This window comes from Egretta garzetta, unplaced genomic scaffold (genome assembly GCF_000687185.1).
Source record: "Egretta garzetta isolate BGI_Z169 unplaced genomic scaffold, ASM68718v1 scaffold139, whole genome shotgun sequence".
NCBI lineage: Eukaryota > Metazoa > Chordata > Aves > Pelecaniformes > Ardeidae > Egretta > Egretta garzetta.
Genome location: NW_009260832.1, coordinates 703008 through 725465, shown reverse-complemented (window position 1 = coordinate 725465; position 22458 = coordinate 703008). Strand labels below are relative to the sequence as shown.

Genomic DNA, 22458 nt, shown 5'->3' with positions numbered 1-22458 from the left:
TGTAGTCCCCATTCACCCTATACAGATAATATGTTCATTGATAATTTGTGTGTTTGGAGGCTCTTCTATCATTTACATTTTGTGTGTAATTCTTGTGTTAGACCCCATATGCACGTAAGAATTCATCAAGAGGCTTGCACCAGCCTAGCCACAAGCAATGCAACAAGACTCCTCCAAGAAGGATGAGAGGGGTTTGCTGAGGTCACGAGGATGGTGGGAAGAACCAATGGGGAACATCCAAAGCAGAGATGGAGCTGCATAACTTAGAGCTCATGGCTGGGCGCTGAAAGGTGGCTTTGCTTTCATGCAGTGTATCTACAGTAGGACGGTAAACCGGCAGTAGTAGTCAGTTGGTCCCACAACCCTCAGAAGCAGAGTCACGTGAGATGAGTGCGGAGCTAACACACTGCTCTTTGCAATATAGACACATGCTTGTGCCCTATAAACGATGCTTGCTCATCACATATTTGCTTTGAGAAAAATAAAGGGCCATATCTGATACTTGAGGATATTTTTTTTTTTTTTCTTCAGAACAACAACAAATACACTTAGAATTTAATGGGAAACTTTAAAGAAAGAAATTCTGGTCCAAAAACTTCCAGTGTGATAGTCTGTATCTTTTAAAGAGTGTTTACATTGATTTCATGCATTCATACTTGAGTACTTTTGTGTTCTTAATAGCTATATTTCTATCAAAATTTTCTAGTTTCTTTCTAAGACTGTCAGAAAAGCTTCATTCATTCCTAGGAGTAGGGTTATTTGTAATGTTTCTCCTGATTTTTCTGAAACTAAAAAAAAAAAAAATATCCCGCTGCTGGGGTTTAGGGTAGAACAAAAGAAATAATGGTAATACATTTGCTTGAACTTGTCATGATAATAATAATAATAATTACATTTATATAAAGCTTGGATTGAAGAAAATCCGACAGTGCATTTAGAAAAACTGATGAAAATCTACCACACAAAAATTGACTGCTTCCACCCACTCCTTCCCACAGTTTGTCAGAGCGTCACTGTGTTCGTATTTTGTATGTATCTACAGTATGGAGTTATTGAAACTAAATCAGGTTTTAATAAAAAGAGGTATTGTGGGATTTTTGTTCAAGTTAACAATCTTGACTATATAACACCAAATGTAGATTTTGCTTAAGTTAATACCAAAGGGACTTTTATTTGGTTTGCTTGCTTTCTCTGCTCTACAAGACAAAAATTAATATCTCATCACCTCTAAGAAAGCCAAAGTTATTGGAGAAGAGTGAGAGACTATAAAGTTCCCAGCACTGCAAATAGAGGTGGTTATTTTAAACAATAGCGTTCAACCTTCTGTATTGCTTCTCTTGCTCTGTCAGCATGGACCCGTCTCCCTGCAGGATGGATTTCTAGCTGCAAAGCATCCAGACCCTAATTTATGTGTATGTGAATATTCAAGGTTAACAAGAATTTATTCCCTGTGGGAGAAATAGTCAGTGCCATTCAGACTGCAATCCTTTTTCTTTCCTTGCTGTAGTGGAGGCTGTTGAAAAAGTGTCTGATGAAACTTCAGGTCCAGATTCTACTCATATGAATAAATTTAATGTTTCTAATTGGGATTAGGTGAAGTATGTCTCCCTGTGACTGGATGGCCAGCAGGCAGGACAAATGAGTTTAAATATCTGCTGTAAATTAAGGAGAGAGAGGATAAATTTAACTCTTTTTCCCCACACTATAATCATTGTTCTTTCTATTCCTGTACACTGCGTTGGTTTTGTTTTGTTTTGCTTTTTTTTTTCTTTTTTTTTTTTACATGCAACCCAAGATGAAGAGCCAAGCAGATGTCCCAGGTCACAACTTGACTGGAAAGTAGCGAAGAGAAGATTAATAGCTCAGGTTTTCAAGCAGGTCAGCCTCTTAGCCAGAGGTAGGTGCCTGTCTACTGCCAATTTTACTGGATTAGAATATAAACCTATGCACAGCTTTTGCATGTCCTCTTTATTTCATCTCTGATGGATTTATGCAGACATTTGGCTGGTTCTGGGCATACCCTTCCTACACAGCACCCGTATATTGCCTGGAAGGACCAGGGGACTGCGTGGTGGGTAGGATGCACTGCAATAGGTGTGAAGTATTTATTCTGTATCTGAGCTGGGCAGCTGGGAAAGCCCACCCTGAGTACAAGTCGTGGGGCAGTTTCATCTTGCCTCTAAGCACATCTGGACAATATATGCACACCTGAGAAATTTGCTTGGCCTTGCCCCTTTTAATACAAGGAGCTTGTATTGAAAGAGGATAGATGACCAGACTGTCAGCCAGACTATCACCGTGTGTGGCCAACCAATTTGGCCACACGTTCCTCTTCCTGTGCACCAAGCTGGTCATTAATCTGTGTTTCCTGATGTGCTGACCCTTCTTCAAGGCAACTAGCAACATTCACTGAAGCGTGGGAAGGTAGGGAGCGTACAGCAGGGAGCCATTGGAGTGGTGGTGTCAAATGGGACCTGTAAGGGTGTGCTCAGGGCTGCAAAACCAGTGGGCTGAGAGAGTGCGAGTGGCTAGGGTATGGACTCAGGACCCCTCAGGATGAAACCTGTGCATACCCCAACTTCTCCTCTCTCCCCTGTGTGCTCTGGTTTCCACATCGAGAAAAGAGGGGCTGCCCTAGGCAGGACCTGCAGTGTCCCCCAGCAGGTGCCAGTGGCAGCAGCTGATGTGCCTGGGCCCTGGGGCACGCCATCTCCTGGAATGGTTACAGCCATGAACTGCTCCCACTTATCTTGGAGAGAGATTATCCAAAATGCAGGTTAACTTGCCATGGATGCAGAGGCTTCAGAGCCATGCAGCAGGAGAAAAGGCTTGGCAGGGCTGGTGCTTAGCCAGGGCTAAAAAGGGCTGATGGGTGCTGGTGGCTGCATGCAGTCGGTACCCCTGTACCCTGCTCTCCAGCACACCCCTCAGCACCCACTGCCGTCTGGCATTTCATTATCCAGCATGTCCCAGCAGTCCCATGATAAAGACTACTCAGTGCTGCTGTGTTGATTCAGTTCCCAAGCAGCTGGCTGAGGTTAAAAAAAAAATGGGTTAAGCAGTTAGACATTGACCATTCTTGGATTAGACCAGGATCCTATCACTTTTTAATCCTGCCTTTGATAAGATAGCTGAATCACAGTTTTAAAATTGACTGCAGCATAGATTTTCAGCCCTCAAATATTTCTTATTTTTATTCCCTGAATTCTTCTTTTTTGTTCCTCCAGAACATCCAGGATGAATACAGGGTTCTGTGAACCATCTCATTCATGCTTCATGTGGAGGTAGTACTGCCACTTTACTTATCTGTTTTATTGACCCATTTGCGTAGCTAAGGGTGGTGCTGCAAGCTGCTATTCAATTGGTGATATTCTGATTTCCTGGGATACGTAAGTGACTAATTTTACGAGTTAAACATTGAAGAGATGCCATCAGTTTTTAAAAGTCACATTCCTACTTGGCTCTTTCTCATAATCATTGTTAAAATCAAGATTACTGAGATCACCATAATGATAAAAATAAGGGGGAGAAGTCTTCTGCCTTAGTCTGGGATTTTGGAGGATCTTTTTTTATTTTGCATGTGAAGGCATTTATGTGCTTGTATAGGTCAGTTCCTCTGCTTGCTGCTTGTAAGTAGTTTATTTCCAGAAAATGTATAAATCTGGGTCTGCTTAACAGCAAAAGTGCATCGCAGATGAGACTGTGGGGGGCGGTGGCTGAAAACTAGAAACAGGATAGGGTTGAGGACTGAACCTTGGGTCCACCCCTTTCTGCTTACTGCCGTTCTGCTCTTCCTATTTTATCTTCTCCTTTCGGGAGAAACTACTGAACTTGGAAGGAAGGCTCCACATTTCCATAGTCATGGCACTTTTTTCTTCCCTAACCCCAGTCTTTATAGCCATTATATGTCTTTTGATTGGGGTAATACTGAAGAAGACTAATGGAGAGAAGGAAAAATGTGAAACTAAAAGCAAGACTCTATCTCGCCCATGGGTGGATGAAGATTTAAAAGATGGCACTGATCACCACTTAGCAGAAGAAGGTAAGAAAAACCTTATCCCTCTGTACAGTTTTGTTGTTTGAATTTGATCTGCTGATATGAATAAAGAAGATGTGATCTTCTCGACTTCTCCACAGTGATGGAAATGCACAGGGCTACTGCTGCTGTGCCCCGAGCTTGTCAGCTCTGTGGAAGGAGGCTGTCCTGGTGTCATGTCATTCTTGGTGTAAATCTCTATTTCCTCCACACCTCATGTGTCAGAGTGCAAAAAGAAAATGCATTTTCAAAGACCACCATATGCCCCTCTGCCCAGCAGATCTCAGATCTAGGAGGGACTCTGTAGGGGAATGTAGGAAAAGAAAGGAGGTGCTGCTGAAGTCCCCCCAGCCTCTTCCCAAGCCTCATCAGCATGAGCCAAAGGGAAGACCCAAGCAGAGAGTTTCTGTCTGCAAGCTGATTTTGCGGACATCTCATCCCACTTTACCTGTCCAGCGTTACATATTTGATCTTGGCACCCCCAGAAAAGTTGGAAATGGGTTTATTACAGTTATTACAGAAATTCTCCATTTGTGACTTCTGTGAATGTCCATGAGAGCTTTAGCTGGATTCGCACTAGGATCATTAGGGAGGTATGCTGAGCAAGTATTTAGGAACAAAATGTGGTGATGATGCTAATCCTGGCTCACTCAACTGCATATTTGAACCTGTACCGAATGCCCCCCCCTTTTTTTCTTTTGCAGTAGTGATGCACAACTTGCACAAAAGCCTGAGCACAAAACATACCTTTCTTTTTGCTTCCCGACTGTCCTCTATAAGTTCCCTTGTGAAATAAAAAGCTACAGAGTTCTGTTCCTATGAAGTTTTTAAACTTGCAGTTAATACAGCCTTTTTTACCCAAGCTGGTTTAGAAGCCTTTTTGTGTATTTTTTTTTCCCATAACGACAAATTGCCTCAGTCCACCTTCAGGAATCTTGAAACTTATATTGTTTTTCTGCACGTATACCTTTTTCTAAGAACCATTATTTCTCTTTATTTCTTGGTCTTCAGCAAGGTTTGAGTTAGTGTTGTGTATCTGTTTCTAGAAATAGTTGGTACTTGGGACCTTTTAAACCATGTTGACTATTTCCCAAATATACAAAATTCCTTTAAAAGTTGGTTCATATTTTGTACCCTCCTTTGTACAATGAAAAATAGGTTCTCTACAAAATTATGCCGTATTTCCTTTGTCACTGATGGATTTCTAGTTCAGTGAAATTGCTGCAAATTAAAATTCTCATGGGTAGTCCAGGTGACAATCTATGAATTATCAGTGACATCTTTGGCTACAGCTGTTTCTATCAGTTTAAGAATTTAGATCCTCTAAATAAACAAACCTATTAGCTCTTAGCAAGAAACCTCACTGCCACAGCTACATATGTAAAATGCTATTCTTTTGTGTTAGTTGTTTTCACTTTTATTCAGGTGCTAAATTCAAAACTGTACTAGTTTTAAATTGCTTACAAAAAAATTGGCAGGTAGATAGGCATGTTTGTGCTGTTGCTAAAAGGAGATTTATTTATTTTTAAAGAAAACCTCTCTCAATGTACCATGTAATCCAACATTAATTTAGGCTTTCTTGCTATGTTGCTTTTAACAACAAATAATCGTCTTTCCCTTAATGGTGTGTGGTTCAAAACCAACATCTTTGCAAAATAGGCATGTCTTTTATCTCCAGAAAAATTAAAATAATTGCGTCATGCTTGGGGAAGTTTTTCTTCAGCAGGGGAAAGCCCAGCCTGAGTGAGAGAAGACTATGGCCTCCTTGGTAAGGATCTGCTACTCTGCTAATGCTATAATTGAGGATCAAAACACATTCACCTTGTTATCAGTGTTAAAATTTTCACTGGCTGCACTAGATGCTGAAATGTAAGTCTGGATGTAAACAGATTTTCTTAGCAGTAGAGACTATTTTACTAGCCGTGCAAATTCTACCGCTTTACCAATGTATCATACTTTACCAGAAAAGCTCATTTCTACTTAAATGTCTCCAGCTGGCTTGTGTTTAAAGACAAAGTTCCTCTAAAGAGAATTTGAGTTAGGTGTTAATGAAGCATTTTTAAGGCCTTCTCTAAAGCTAGAATCCAGGGCTGCCATAGGTGAACAAGCTGAATTTTGAACAGCCCCCTAACAGGAGGAGGCAGCTGAAGACCAAGTCTCTGGGTATCTGGCCATGACCCAAGCAAGGGCGCTTTGCCAAGAGACTGAAGTGCTCTGAGAAAAGCACCAAGCTTACTCGGGCGTCATCAGCTCCGTGAACCCTCCCTCAAGTGGCACTGCCAGGGATGTTTTCCCCCGAGAGGGACATACCTTCGAGCAGCAAAGCGTGAGGTGTAATTAGCTGAAGTGCTTGGACAGACTCAGTAGAGTCACTTATTGGCAGTGAAAGGCAGAAGGGGGTGGGGGGCAGGCAAGTGCTCCTGAGCTTGTCTGTGTTATGTTTTCGGCAGCTGAAGAGAAGGATCTTTCTCAGAGCAGCCAGAAACCCAGTTTTGTGGTTAAGTGGAAAGCATTCACTCAGTCCATTTGTTTAATGCCTTAGCTGGCAGTACTTCAGATTTTTTGCATACCCATCTGTCCTGTAACTTTTTCCTTCATTTATGAGATCCAGAACGAGAGATTGTTGTGCTGTGGATTGGCAAGCACGGTCTGTGTGTGTGCATATCTGGCCGTGTCTTGCATTAGGCCATGTGTGATTACCAAGCAGATACAGATGAAAAAGGCGTTTCTTCAGCCTTGTCTTGAACGATGAGTGACAGGGGCTCTCTTCTAGTGATGGGCATCTGATTCCAAAGTGGTGATGGGCATCTGATTCCAAAGTGGTGGTACTTCATCTGCCACCGCTTCAGGTTTACACAACTAGATCTGGACTGTTGCAAAGACAAGTTGAGTCTTTAGCCCAGGCAGCTTATTGTATATTGGTTACATTCTTGGTCATAAATTCATGTCAATACAATTGAAGGATAAGGTGAATACAGACCCTGTTAACAGTGGCATGGAGGATAAGGTTGAATTTTATTTGTATCCTTGTTACTCTGTGGATCAGTTGCAGAGATTAATAGCAAAGGCATTTTATTACTCCATATTTAATTGTGGGGACTTTGGTGATGTACTCTGCTTAAAGACTACAAAGCAACGTACAAAGGTCCTAATGTTCCTTCACTTCTGAAAAGGCACTGCTCATTGCTTGTGATACCTCTTATAATAGACCTCTCCCACTTAGAAGTATTTCTCCTCTCCCCGAGTTCAGAGGCTTCCCATATATTTTTAATAACACTACTGACATGAATGAGGCAGTAGCGGTTTAATTTTCCAATTCGATGACAGTTCATGCTTTGTGTCATTTAGGGACACAGGACTTACATGGACAGGGTGCACCACTGTCTTGTCTCCCTGCTGCTGCAGACAACTCCAGCCTTTGCCATCAGCTGAATGAACATAGAAAGTGGCCTTTTTGGACCCTGTTCCTTTAACCTTGCTGGAAGGCTATTCCAGAACTTCATGCTCTGGGTTAACAATCCTTCTCTGCCTGCCTGCCCAAACTTACTTAATACTACTCTGTACCTTATTCTTCTTGTTCCATCCTTTTGTTAAAGGATACTTTTCCAGCCCTGGTGTATACCCTCCTGTGGTTTATAGATAGCAGTCAGATTACCCCTCAACCTTCCTTTTACTAGGTAAACCAGCAAATCTTCTCTTTATAAAACAGCAACTCTATTCCTCTGAAGATCTTAAGAAACCTTCTGCCAACTATATTCCAGTTTGAGGTAGTTTTTACAATATTTTGATGCTGGCTTCTTTCTTCCACCTCTCTACCACTCGTTACTTTTTTTTTTTTTTTTTTACTTATGATCCCTGACCAAATCCTGAGGTTTCCAGGATCAGCAGCTAATCACTATTTATAACCCCCTAGTAAGTCACTCCATCTCTTTTAGTTCCCTGTTATCCACACACTCAGTTCAGGATTGGATTCACTACTGAGATTCCTGTAGTGGCACATTATGTAGTAGTCTGCCATTAATCAAGCATAAAACCACAGGGTCAGTTGTCCAGCATTTTAAGTCCAAAGATCTGAAAGCTTGCTTTGTGTATGTTTAATTGTTTTCCTCTGCATTGTGTCTTTACAATGGAAAAGAGGATCGGAGAGGAATTCTATGCTTAGGAAGCAATTCCTTAGAGAAAAAACTGAAAGAGCTGATTTGGAAAGCAAACACATTGGTCTAGACTGGGGTTACAAGTCAGGTTTCTCAAGGATCAGTCTCAGGACCAATTGTTAATATTATTTAGTGCTTTTTGCATCAAACTGAGGAGTGTACAAATGAAATTTCTTAATGACATACAACTGGGAGCCAATCACACAGGGAAGTGTCAGTGTAGGTAAAAGAAGTGGCCAACGGCAATAAAATGACAAGTCATTGTTCTCAGTGTGAATTTATGTTATTAGAAAGTCACGGTAAGAATTTTTTCTGCAAACTGAGGCAAAATTTGTTACATGATTTGTAGGCTGATTATAATCTCCCATATGAACTGCTAGGAAGAACGCAAACATCATCCTAAAATGTGTTCAGAGAGGAATTTCTGATAGAGTTAGAAAAATAGTACTTTTAAAATGAGATTTCACTTGGGGTATCTGAGCCAAAACCATTTTAGATTTGCTTAAAAAGGAGGAAGCCTGATGACTATTGCAAATGTACAGCAGAATTGATGGCAATCTTGAGAATGGGGCTAACAAGATAATAGATGGACTAGCAGGATGTCTGTTGTCCATCAAATGATGGAATACACAGAGATGTAAACAAGACACTTGTAGAATTGTGTAACGTGACTGTACAAACAGGAGTATGTCCAAACACAGCAATTAAAGATATAGAGAGCATGCACTAAACAGATGGTGCTGATAATGATTTTAGCTTAGCATATGGATAATGTTAACTGCTAAGAATGAATGGTAGACACATGGTAGAGGAGAATAAATAATAGATGAATTTATTAAAAAAATAATGCTAAGGAGAATTTTGGTTTTGTGTGTCAGTTATCGCTTCTGGATTCTTCTTCTGCCTCAGCCAGTATTCTTGTTTTGAATGCATTAAGGTTTTTAAGTTTTGCTTACAAAACTTAAGCTCAGATATGGTGATTCTCATACTTCCATTCTCGCTAGTTGCCTCATCTTTGTCCCAGGTTTAACATCTTTGAAAGTACATTTCTTGTTTCATCATGTTGTTATTAAGCTGAACCATCCAGACCACACAGCAGTTTCACTCTTTTTTTTTTTTTTTTTTTTTCTTTTCTACTTAGATGCTAAAAAAACCCCAAACCTCACAGAATTTAACACAGCTTGGCCTTAGGAAGTACTGCAAGTTTTACACTTTCTGACTTATAAGGCCAAGGTTTCTGTGCTAACTAATCCTTTTCTTCCATTCCAGGTTGCCTATAGATCATTTCATGTAGATGTTTATTCAACCAATTATATCTAAGATTATTTTTATACCTCTGATTTAAAGAAATGCCAAATCTGCTTCCTGATCCCTGGATTCTTCAGTCTGAGTTCTCCAACTTAATTTTTCCTAATCCCTTATTTTCCCCAAGTTTGTTCCCTTAAAAATTGAGAGCCACAGTTACAGACCTACTTTCCCTTACCCTTTCATTTACTCAATTAAATTGAATGAATTGATAATCTCAGTTAAGGGGCACTTTTTTTTTAAAAAAAAACAAACATCTTCCCCTTTCACTGAAACCAAAGCTAAGAGAGTCACTGCATGAGAGAAGAACAGGTCATTTTATTAAGGTACTGGATGCTTCAGCTGGAAAGCCTAGTTTCTAGTATTATCATATTTCCTCTTCAGTCTATTTTTTATTGATGTTTCTAGTATTATCATATTTCCTCTTCAGTCTATACCTGGCTAGCTATGCTTCTGCCATGTACTTCATAATGATGATGTTGTTGAGGGAGTATGACTCTCAAAGATGTGTCCTGATCTAGATGTGACCTTGGGGGGCCTCTGTAGGCTTCACACTATCCCAGAAGATATTGCATCTCAAAAAGCAACCTTTTTTAGCCATGCTAGTTTTTTATTTCTTTACAGTCTATCACAACATCAATTATTACCTATTTTTTATTGATATGATTCCTGGACAACTCAAAGCAGGTACTGCTGTTGTTACTGCATCTCCATGTCCTTTGAGAGGAGCTTTCAGGAGAGGTTTTGTGGCCAAAGCTTGCATGATTTTCTGTCCTGTCTACATGAACAGAGACCTTCTGAATTTCTCTACTGGCCAGGCTGTCCTAAGTCAAATCAGAAAGTATTGCTGAATTGCTATCTTCCAACTCCCTGTTTTTTCCCTTAGGGTTTTATAAATTTTTTTGGTCATCGCTTTCTCTCTCAAATCCTTTGGCTGCCAGCCATCACTGTCTCAACTTCTGTCTGTGGAAGGATTTTTACTTTTATTTTTTACTTTTTTTCCTTCTCATCCAATATGGCTTTAGCTCAAGTTCTTTCTCACACCTTCACAGCAATTGTCTCAGTAAAACTGAACTGAGGTCACCATGCCTGTAATTACACGGGCCCTACCCTCTGGGCTGAGGGCTACACCTTCCAAACCACCAGGCAAAGATGCAAGAGACAGAGGGAAGCATCCTGCAAACTATTCAACAACCACATTCCCTGTGAATCTTCAAGGAGAGGTTGCATATTGGCTTTTACCAGGTTACTATAGTGGTCCTTGAAAATGGCATCCTATGGTACCGTGCATAGCGTAGAAGAGGTGGGAAGGATGCAGAGCTGTAACCACCTCCCTGCCTCCCCTCCCCAGCCACCCTACCACTCTGAAACCTGTAGGATGTTGAATGTCCCCAGCAGAAGCTCTTCAGCACAACATCCTATTGCACCACACTACTTGCTAGCGTAAACGTAGCCTTTTAACCCCGTGGTACTCCCTCCACCGAGTGTGGAGGAGGAACAGCAAAAAAGGGGGTGTGAAAGTTTCTGAAAGAGAGCACCAGAATCCTAGCAAAGGGCAAGTCCTAGTCAGCCAGTTGCTATCGAATAGTAAATAATCTACTGTACTAAGAATAAACACAAAAGGAACACTAGGAAGAGGCATCTTCTTCCTTTTTCAGTTTGAGTGTGCAAGATGCCCACAAAAATAATTTTCACAATGGGTCACTGCTTCCCATTACCACGGAGCCAAGTCTTTGCAGACTGTGACTGAGAGTGCTTAGCACAGGGATGAAATGTTAAAATAAAACAAACTTTCTGGGTGACTTCTTTGTATGCAAAATGAAACGTATGTTGTTTGGTGACCAGAATCATTCTGTTTAGATTCAACATCTGAAACTCGATATATTGCCCCCCCTTGCACATGCTGAGCCACACCTGTGACTATTTCACTGCTGTTCATAAAATGAACGAAAAATCAGCCTGGTCTCTAGGGCAACTGCACACTACCAAAACCCAGAAATAATTGCTGTTTGAATTTGCACTGGAGATTGCTATGATTCTGGAATAATAGCCTAATGGCAACTAAAAAAAGAACAGGAATATATTTTCCTCACTCAGCCCCCTGTAGCAGATTGCTCAATATTATTGACTAGTCAAAATGCAAAATTTAAATGGCTTTAACTTTCCACATCATAGTTGCAAAAAAAATGCTATCCCTGCTGATTCTAGGAATGCAGGGGAGAAAGAGATCTCGGAGACAGCAGAAGATGCATTTTGTGGTATAAAAAAAACACCAAAGAGACAGATTTCAGTGAAATGAGGAACCATTTTGAGTTTTTAATTAAAGACAAGAAACACAATATCCTACATTTGATATGTTCTTATCCTAAGTATAGATGCCTGTCATCCGTTTCCTCTTATGCTGAAAGTATCGTGAAACCAAAGAACTTAACCACAAAGTCACATTTGCGCAGAGCCTAGACGTGTAATGCTTCTGCTATGAAACATGAACATGGAAGAAGCTGACGTTCAGCTCTGCAGAGATTTTACACATCTTGGTAGTTAAGCCCTCTCCTTAATTTCAGTAATTGAATTGATTTTTTTTTTTTATATTAGACTGCTCAGGAAGGAACACACTTGTTCTCATTTACTTCCTGAGAAAAGCAGGCTGAAAGTTTGGCCACCTTTTCGCTGCTGTTTCAGCTTGTAACCCGCTTTTACAGGCAGGCTTGCAGACTGAAGTGAAGAAGACCATAACTTCTTCGTGGATCGCACTTGCTACAGCCAGCCAGGACCCTCCTGCCTCTTGGTATTTAAATAAAGTGTTTATTCAGTAGCTGGAGCTAGGGATCAATGAGTTGTGTCAACTGGAACCTCAGACTTTGCCTTGCCAGTGGTGTAGAAGTGCAATGTATGCCAGTGCAGGCCAAAGTGCGCTATGGTGGTAAATACTAAAGATATAAACAACGCTCTACAGCAAAAAAAAATATCCCTAACCACTTTTATTTTTGTGCAGAGGCTGATGAAGAGTGGCAAGGACTTGATGAATATGTTGCCCATGTCCCGTTCTTCGTGGAGCGCTACCCTGAGGCTGAAATGATTAAAAGGTCACAAATGTTTTATGAGCTTCTTAATAAGAGGCGATCTGTCAGGTTCCTCAGTGATGAGCCGGTCCCCAGGGAGGTTATTGACAATGTCATCAGAACAGCAGGTATGGTACTGAGTGGTTCAGGGTCTGGGGAAAAAAAAAAGTCTCAGAATTGCTGTTCAGCTGTGTAAAAATGCTGTGGAAAAACCAAGGGAATTGGTATTTGGCTTATGGTTTTCCTAGATTCACCTGTAGCCATAATGAATGACCACCCACTGGTTGATTGGAAAATACTCAGCTTGGACAGCTATATGTCAGGGACTGGTTTGGAGCATTCCCAATGCCTTTCTATTTGCAGTGCACCCAAAAGGGAGAAAGAGCATTTCGACGGCATGAAACAAAACATTTCATTTTCAAGCTTTAAAAGATGTTATTTAAAAAAAAAAAAAAGTAGTACAGTTTAGTGAAACAACTTTAAAATAGAAATATTGAAATGTTTTCTCTCAAAAATGTCAAACCATGTGTACTTCGCATGCTTTCAAATTTAATTCATTATGATGATATTTATCACGTGTGGGTTTTGTTTGTTGGGTTCTTACTTCCCCAGATAAATTGGTGAAATTGTCCTAGCCACGTGAAATATTTCAGTTGACATAAATGGCTGGAGTTTATTATGGGGAAAAAAGTTTCAGTCTAGAAGAAAAACCCTTTTCCAGTCCTTTCAGCATCAGTACCAGGTCCCTATTGTATATGACTGAAGAGTTACTCTGAGTTACGTTTTTGAGAACATACGAGTTTCAAATCATTACTATAATGTCCTGGCCTAATCTACTCTCTGCTTTAGTAACACTGACTTTAGCCAGGAGTGGTTTTGACCCTCATTATTTCTCTTCTATGAACCAGTTGCTGTTATAGAAAGTATTCACAAGCTGCCTTAGAGAAAAGTTCAGTAGCCTCTAGCAGGATTAATAATATAAAGATTCTGAGCAATTTATGTACATTGTTTTCCCTTTAAAAACTGTAAACAGCTTCTTTACTGCACTGTAAAGAGTCCCTATCTTCCTCTAATTAGCTGGGAGTCATTAAAACACTGAGCATGTTTTGGCAAATGCAGCAAGGCGAACAAGCCTGGAGTGCAGATGAAGTACTTAGTAACCCTGAAAGCTTTGGGCTGTGTGTGGAGGAAAAGAAAACAAAGCAAACCATAAATGTCATCAGTTCTTACCCAAACCTGAGGAGAGGCAAGGTTCATGGTATAAACACATCTTAATATAAAAGATTGTTCAAGCTGCTTATTCAGAGTTTCTTAAACTGAAATCAGTGCTTAGATAAACAAATGCAGTATGTGTTGAAGACCTTCAAATATTTTTAAAATGTGTATGAGGGGCTAGAGAGACCTGAACATTCTCATTTTAACCTATTTTCTATGAGCTTGTACAGATAACTATATTCTTCAGTTTCTGGCTTTCATCTGCTAGGCGGTTAAAAAATTCTCCGGTGCTGTTGGTGTGTAATAATCAAGGCTGAATAAGCAAGTGCAGACTTAATATGTGCACACCTACATATGCCAGCTGCCTTTGGGACAACAAACTCAAACTTGTATGCTATATGGCAGATGTCTACGTTGTGCAGTTCCTCATCTTTGTCAGTGACAGATTCCTGCAGGTAGCCACTTAGCCTTGTTTCCCTGGAAGCCATCAGCTTTGCCCTTCAGCTAAAGCCATGTCTCAGACTTGGCTGCATATTCAGACAGTGTATTGCTTTGGGTACGATGCTTTGCATTAACATTACTGTGTGCATATATTGCACCGTAACACTGCCTCATTATAAGAACCACAAAGGAATTTTTACAAATCCCGAATTTTTGTTTCCTGTAAGATGGCTGCATGAAAGCACTGTCTGTCACTGAACGGGACTTCATATTCTTCGAGAAACACATGAACAGAGATTGTCTGCCAGAATGTATCTCAGTTCTTTTCTTCCCATCTCATCAGCTTGCTTTCCCTTTGCTCTGTTGGTCAGTCTGAAAGCCTGCAAAGAAGAGCTGATACCTCTCACTGCACACCCTCCTTCAGCCTTGTGCCAGCTGGGTTTTCATTCTTCCCTGTTTTTGTGTGAAGGTACTTCACCCAGTGGAGCGCACACTGAGCCCTGGACCTTTGTGGTAGTTCAAGATCCATATTTAAAGCATAAGATTCGTGAGATTGTAGAAGAAGAAGAAGAAATCAACTACAAAAAAAGGATGGGAGACAGATGGGTTAATGACCTGAAAAGACTGAGGTATGAAAAAGTCAATTGGCTAAGAGGTTTGAAGGGAGATTTCTTGCTCTAGGAAAGACTATATTGGGAAGTTTTAGTCATGCTGCGTTTTTTTTTTTTTTTTCATTTCCCCCCCTTATTTTCAGGAAGAAAAAAAAAACAAACTGGAAATATTCAGCTCAGTTTTAAAACCTTGTTTTAAAAATGTTCTTTCAAGTCTGTGCTCCTTAAACTCTCCCCAGTTTTCTGGTGCTGTTCAGGAGGGCAGCTGTAAATATTTCACACTGCCTGAGGACAGAAAAAGAAGGAAGGTGGGGTCAGAGACTGCCCCAGACAGAGAGCTGCCAGGGTTGTTGGATTGTGGTCTTTTTCCTAATTTACGTTTGGGAAAAAGAAACTCCTGTCTGAGGAAAGCAGAGTTTCCACCTGGCAGGAGCTGAAAAAAAATTTACTATCTGCATTTGTTAATTCTGGCTGCCTTGTTCTAAGGGCCAGGTGAGATGCAGCATGCGACTGATACACACGAAAGAAAACCTCCCTATGCCTGTGTGCTTCAGTCTTACCAGAAGGAGGATGAAATAAGTGACGCAGACTTTCAGTGCACCTTTTCCTGTTGCACGGCTTTGTCTTGATTCTCAAGATGATGGGAATCTTACTGAGAGCACCACAGTCTAGAAAACTGAAGTGATAAAGGAAGCTTGCCTTGATTTCTTCTAGTCTTCCTTTTCCTTGTCTTTCTCCCTTTTGCTTTTAATATATTTCTAAGATTCACGTTTGGAAAGAAAAGAATATGTGTAGAATTGTGCCATGGTGGCACAATTCATTTAATTGCCTCCAGTAAAAGGGATTATATACCATCCATCTTGAAAGTTTTCCAAGCATTTGGCTCCATCATTATTTTTTTCTATGTAACCTCTGTCGCCATAACGCTCGTCCCAGTTTTGTTCCTGTTGTTTGCCAAAGAATGAAGCTCCCAAAGCTGTTGGGAGTTTTGCCGCTGACTGAGGCTTGTCCCTATGCAAATGCTGGATTATGCAATATTTAATGGTTCCAAATGCCCTCCTGAGTCTGACTGACTTGCTTAACTTCATGCAATGGGAAGTCATCTACTGAGTCTTGGCTTGTCAAAAGAAGCATATGCACAGAGATTTACGGGGTTGATTTGCCCTACTTGTTTCATAATGCTGTTATTTTTCAGGTGTTTATGTGCTATTTAAACAATGAAAATATAGTATTTTTTGTATTTTGAGAGAGAACAGTGGAAAGCACATGTTTTCTTATCTAAATCCTACATCATAATTGTATATATTGCCATCAAAAGAATTGGGAACCAAATGAATTCTAACTGGGCTGAACTACCTAGAAACAGAATAACATTTTTTTGCTGTGAGAATATATTTGGGTTTACACCTTAGACCAAGAAGTTTTGAACTTTTCTGCCAGCAGTTTTCCCTGCAATCACTAAAAAGTCGGCACGGCTGGTAACAGGTGGAGCTGCAAGTCTGCAAAATTCCAGGAATTAAATAATCTCAAGGGCAAATGCTCATGAGGTCCGTTCATAGATAACAGGTCAAGAACTACCTCCCATCTTTATGCAATTCCACTCTTCAGAGTGAGTGCATCAATTCCTCAGCCGAATCTGTTAAAATTGAGAACTCTATTCAAGCATTTTTTTTTCCCAGAAATGTTTCTATTTAAGTTGATAATACTTAATCCCTTGCAGTAAATGTTCTAAGCTTTAGACTCCTGCTCTAATTGCTGTGTCCCTTCAGTGACCCTTTGCAGACAGCAAGTGTGACTTATGGCAAAAGTGGAAAATATCACAAAATAAATGTCTTAAACATTATTCTTTTGCAGAACAAACTGGATCAAAGAGTACTTGGACACTGCTCCCTATCTGATCCTCATTTTCAAGCAGGTATATGGGCGGCTTCCAAATGGCAAAAAGAAGACCCATTACTACAACGAAATCAGTGTTTCTATCGCCTGTGGTATCCTGCTTGCTGCACTGCAGGTACATTGACAGAACCAGCACACTGGGAGCCACTATATCCATTTGGATTACATACCAAGATTATTCTGCCCAAATGAGGATGGAACCCAATCTAGATTTTAGCATTATCAGTCCTCTGGATTACTCCAGTTCTGGCAATGTGTCTTAGTTTTGAGTTTTAAAGTTATTCTGCACAGGCCCGCATCTGAGAAAGGTGATCCCTACCCTCAGTACTGGTTAACAAGAAGAAAAATGTAGTGCAGTGTATTTCTAGAGTTGTCACTTTTCCCAGCACGGGCTTCAGCCCCTGTGGCTTCTGCCCTATGCTAACAGGGCTGAGAGGGTCTGTGGATTACCCAGGCATGGCTTTACAGTGACCCTTCTCTTCAGTGATCCCAAAAAAATGGCTTGACCCCAAATAATTTTTAGTATATAATGCTGGGAAAACAAAGGGGGGCATATTCCACAGAACAGGCTGTACTATTTCAATCAGCCTTTCCAAGGCATTTCTGAAAGTGAACTGATTTCTAAAGCTCAGCAGGTTTGACAGCAGCCAGTTGGATTTTCTCGGTGGTTTCTCAGTGCTTAGTCCTGCTTCTTGTGTCTGATGTATTTGCACACGTGTTTAAATAGTGAAGCTATTCTGATTGCTGACTTGGCCTGTCAGCGGGATAATGGCAAGGTGCCACCTCTTATATTACGTTTCCTACCAGGAACTGCCATTTCTCCTCTATTCTGAGTGACACCTCCCTGCCCACGTTGCTGTTCCTTAGGAGGATCTGCAGGATGGGAAATCTGAGAAGCGAGCAGTGCAGAAGCACATTCCTGGGGTGCTGCTGCCCTGCAGCTGCACAAGGCTCTATATTTTCCCTCCGTGGAGCTGAGAGCAAAGGGGATGCATGGGGAATGGGGCAGAACCAGCGCCGTGTCATTAGTGCCTTAGTCAAAAGCAGTAGAAGTGACAAGGCTCTGCTCCCCCTGAGCCAGTCCACCATCAGGTGAGACTTCTCCTTACCAACTGTTAGGCTCCGTACTGCGGTCTCTTTCCCAGCTCTTAGAAATTAATTGACATTAAAGGACGGAGTGCCATGGACTTGCAACATTCAGCACCGCCACTGTTAGCTGCTCTTCAGAAGACCAAGGAGGTTACTTAACATGAGAGGCCCATTGTCTGAGCACCTCTTCCTGGCTGACTTTTATATCCTAAAGCCTCCCCCAGTGCTTGCTTTCCATAGAGAAAGAGACCGAAATCCACTCTCAGGAAGTGCCTTAGGTATGGGGTCGTATCTGGGACAGTGTCAGCTCTTTACTATTTGTCAGATTGTTTAGCTTTTTGATGAGATTTCATGTGAGAGGATGAATGATGCATAGACCTATTTAGGAGTTCTGATGTAAGCCCGAACATTAGCCACTGTGAGAGCTGGCAACAGACTCCTGTGACAAACTCTGAGGCAGAGCATGTGCCCCCTATCCCTGTTGGGTACAGCTTTTGAGCAGGGACAAATGGTCGCAAAGCTCTGAGACATCTTCCTGCCAGCTGTATGGGGGCAAGAAACATTTTGTTGTATGAGTCAGACGAACCTCATAAGATTATGTGCTGGCTTTGGCTGGGACAGAGTTAATTTTCTTTGTAGTAGCTGTGGTTTGGACTTGTGCTAGAAACAGGATTGATAACTCAGGGATGTTTTTGTTACTGCTGAGCAGGGCTTACACAGAGCCAAGGCCTTTTCTGCTTCTCATCCTACCCCACCAGCGAGGAGACTAGGGGGGCAGAGGGGGCACAAGCAGCTGGGAGGGGGCACAGCCGGGACAGCTGACCCCAACTGACCCCAGGGGTATCCCACACCATATGACGTCATGCTCAGCACATAAAGCTGGGGGAAAAAGAAGGAAGCCGGGGATGCTTGGAGTGATGGCATTTGTCTTCCCAAGTCACCGTTATGCATGATGGAGCCCTGCTTTCCTGGGGATGGCTGAGCACCTGCCTGCCCATGGGAAGCAGGGAATAAATCCCTTGTGTTGCTTTGCTTGCACACACATGGCTTTTGCTTTACCTGTTAAACTGCCTTTATCTCAGCCCAGGAGTTTTCCACTTTTACTCTTCTGCTTCTATCCCCCATCCCACCAGGGGGGAGTGAGATGGATGGGGCTTAGTTGCCAGCTGGGCTTAAACCGGGACAGTAATTTTTGGCACCCAACATGGAGCACAAGGAATTCAAGAGAAGGATAGTAATTGAGAGAGGAAATGGGCAAAACGTGGACTTAACCGTGTTAGAGAGTGGAACGATCATGAGGAATTTCAGTTGTAATTGTGGTAAAGGGACAAGGGGTGGACTGTGCGTAAATTGTCCACTTCCATTCGGTGTTGTGATTATGTTATTTTGATTTTGGTGCAGGGAATTCTTTTTTGTTGATGTGAGTGAAGATTGTGAAGATTTTGTGATGAACGTGGATTCTAATGATAATTCTTATATATGTGATTCACAGAGGTGAGAGGTGGAATGCCTTGGGTTTGCACGGCACGTTTTTGGTAGCAGGGGGGCTACAGGGGTGGCTTCTGCAAGAAGCTGCCAGAAGCTTCCCCTATGTCAACAGAGCCAATGCCAGCCGGCTCCAAGATGGACCTGCTGCTGGCCAAGGCCGAGCCCATCAGTGACAGTGGTAGTGCCTTTGAGATGACATACTTAAGAAGTGGGGGGGAAGAAAAACCTGCACAATCGCAGCCAAAGAGAGGAGCGAGAATCTGTGAGAGGAGCAGCCCTGTAGCCCCCCAGGCCAGTGCAGCAGGAGGGGCAGGAGGGGCTCCAGGCGCCAGAGCAGAGATTCCCCTGCAGCCCCTGGAAGCCCACGCTGGAGCAGGCTCCTGGCAGGACCTGTGACCCCTGGAGAGAGGAGCCCACACTGGAGCAGGTTTGCTAGCCAGGCTGGTGACCCTGCAGGGGACCCACACTGGAGCAGTCTGTGCCTGAGGGGCTGCACCCCATGGAAAGGACGGACTCGCACTGGACCAGTTCGTGAAGGACTGCACCCCGTGGAAGGGAAGGGACCCACATTGGAGCAGTTCATGAAGGACTGCAGCTTGTGGGAAGGACTCATGCTGGAGCAGTTCATGGAGGACTGTCTGCTGTGGGAGGAAGCCCAGGCTGGAGCAGGGGCAGAGTGTGAGGAGTCCTCCCCATGAGGAGGAAGGAGCGACAATGACAGCGTGTGATGAACTGACCCCAACCCCACTTCCCTGTCCCCCTGTGCTGCTGGGGCAGGGAGGAGGTAGCAAAAATCGGAAGTGAAGTTGAGCCCAGGAAGAAGGGAGGGGTGGGGGGAAGGTGTTTTAATATTTGGTTTTATTTCTCATTATCCTACTCTGACTTGATTGGTAATAAATTACATTGATTTCCCCAAGCTGAGTCTGTTTTTCCCGTGACAGTAATTACTGAGTGATCTCTCCCTGCCCTTATCTCAACCCATGAGCTTTTCATTATATGTTCTCTCCCCTGTCCAGCTGAGGAGGGGAGTGATACAGCAGCTTTGATGGGCACCTGGCATTCCAGTGACATCCCCACAACTGCCTCTCAACCTCACTGTAGCCATGGGTCCCCCACTACACTGAGCACTGGGGGCAGGCTCCTGCTGCACAACATCCAGGCATGTCACATAGAATAAAGCTATTTCCATTAACCCGTGCTGCTGCTGTGGTAGAGAAATGCTGTACTTGTCTGTAAGCAAAGCAGGTGGCTTTTATGGTACTGTTGAGGCTAATAGTAAATCAGGTGTTCCAAAACCTGTGGAAAAGTCTAACGAAGCAGCATTTCTGGGGTAGTCAATAGGAGAATGCATACAGGTCTGGTGACAGTAACGGACACGAATAGCGAGCACAGACCTCTGTCTCACTCTGTTGCTGTCTGTCTTGCTGCAGAACGCGGGCCTGTACACCGTGACCTCCACACCCCTCAACTGTGGCCCCCAACTCCGGGAGCTGCTCCAGCGCCCAGCAAATGAGAAGCTACTCTTGCTGCTCCCCGTTGGCTATCCCAAGAAAGATGCTACTGTGCCTGCGCTGACCCGAAAGCCGCTGGAAGACATCATGGTGGTCATGTGAGCCCAGCGCCACCAGGAAGGAGCACGTCCCTGCTGCCAGCTAGCAAGCAGCAGCCCGCTGGAGGTGTCACTGCTGTTTCTCTGTATCGTTCTCCGGCGTCACTGCTCTTCCGGCTGTTTACACCCCTATTTCTTTTAGTGCTCGTCTAATCACGCTGGCTGCTTCTGCTAATAGCAGGGAGCAGCCAAGCACTGTGCTGTTACCAACGAGCCCAGGCAGTCGTTCCAGGGGACATGTACAATGGCATGTAAATGACTTTCATCACTCAATTTTTCTTATGCATTGTAGGGACAAATCTTTCCTTGAACTGGAATCTATGTTCTCCTTATACTTTTGTGATTACCATTACACGGTTATTTTCACTTCAGAATTTTAATGGAGGCTGTATTAAAAGATATAAAGAGGTCAAACTCGGCTGCCTTGCCTTGATCAGTGTGTGCTGTTTAAATGCCTCTTCCCCTTCACCGCGTTCAGCTCTGCATTGGAGGAAGCTATTTTTCCTCATATACGGTAGTGTTTTCCCTACTTGATTGATCTCAAAAACCTTGTCTATACTAGGCTTTCTTAAACTATTGCTGGTACAAGTGTCTTTGGCTGTGGGAAATCTAGTAGGAATGAGGCATCCAAGTAATTTCCTTGTTACCATTCATTTATACATGTTCCAGGCACAGCCAGATCATATGGCAGTTATCAGTTGTGCCCCCTATGTTTGCTGCTCCCACTGGAATTGGCCCAGAGGGAACCACTATTCTGGTTATCCTGTGTATACCTACAACTATTCCAGTTTAAACCCCTGAAATTTAAACTGCTTTAGAGACCCTGACATGCAAGTGGTGCTTTCAAGTACCACGCCCAATCAGGCATATTTTGGTTTATTTTAAGGCTGCTTCTCACAAAAGCAACTCTCCCTACGACAAGCCTTGTCTGCAGGCAAGGTGCGAATGGGCACCAGTGGGAGCTGCTCCTGGAAGGGCTGGTGCTGTTGGTACCTGCGCTGGCAGGGACCCCTCGTGGGGTTGTGGCTCCTGCCGTCTTCGGGAGCAGCACAGGAGGAAACCACTGGGAGAGAGAAGTCCTTCCCTGAAGCTGTCTGTATGTAGTGAAATACTTTCCTGCCCTGCTCTCTGCTGCCTGTAACTTCAGGCAAAGCCAGCCAAATTGGCGTCAGACTTCCTTGTGGGTTGCTCGAGTTAACCCGCTGCACCTTGCCTGAAGTCTGTCCCATTTAACATGACCTGGTGTCAGCTGAGCAAGCAGAGGGGGTAATATTTTGCAGACGTACAACTTTTTGCAGTGTCGATGCTTCTCTTTTTTTTCTCTTTGGCAGACCATTTTGCTGGTAGTTAGCAGGCATGGCTATGTGTTCCCCTGTTTTGCTAGCCCTGTTTCACATCCTCAGTGGTACAGCAATGGCAGAAAGAGTTTCTCATGCAGACCTAATCTGAAATGAGCTTTTATAACTACAGTAAAATGAAAAAAGAAATCCTGTGTCTACACACTTGCAATGTCTAAGAGGTAGTCAAGCAGAGAGGGATGAGCTGAACCAAG

At 42.7% G+C, this 22458-nt stretch overlaps 1 protein-coding gene across 1 annotated transcript; it reads left to right on the top strand.

The window, feature by feature from the left end:
* Positions 1-3861: 3861 nt before the first annotated feature.
* Positions 3862-20910, top strand: IYD (iodotyrosine deiodinase). The gene is made up of 5 exons (XM_009646950.1): positions 3862-4042; positions 12491-12685; positions 14683-14842; positions 16679-16835; positions 20728-20910. Exons 1-5 carry the CDS (start codon positions 3862-3864, stop codon positions 20908-20910), a joined length of 876 nt encoding a protein of 291 aa, XP_009645245.1.
* Positions 20911-22458: the final 1548 nt, after the last annotated feature.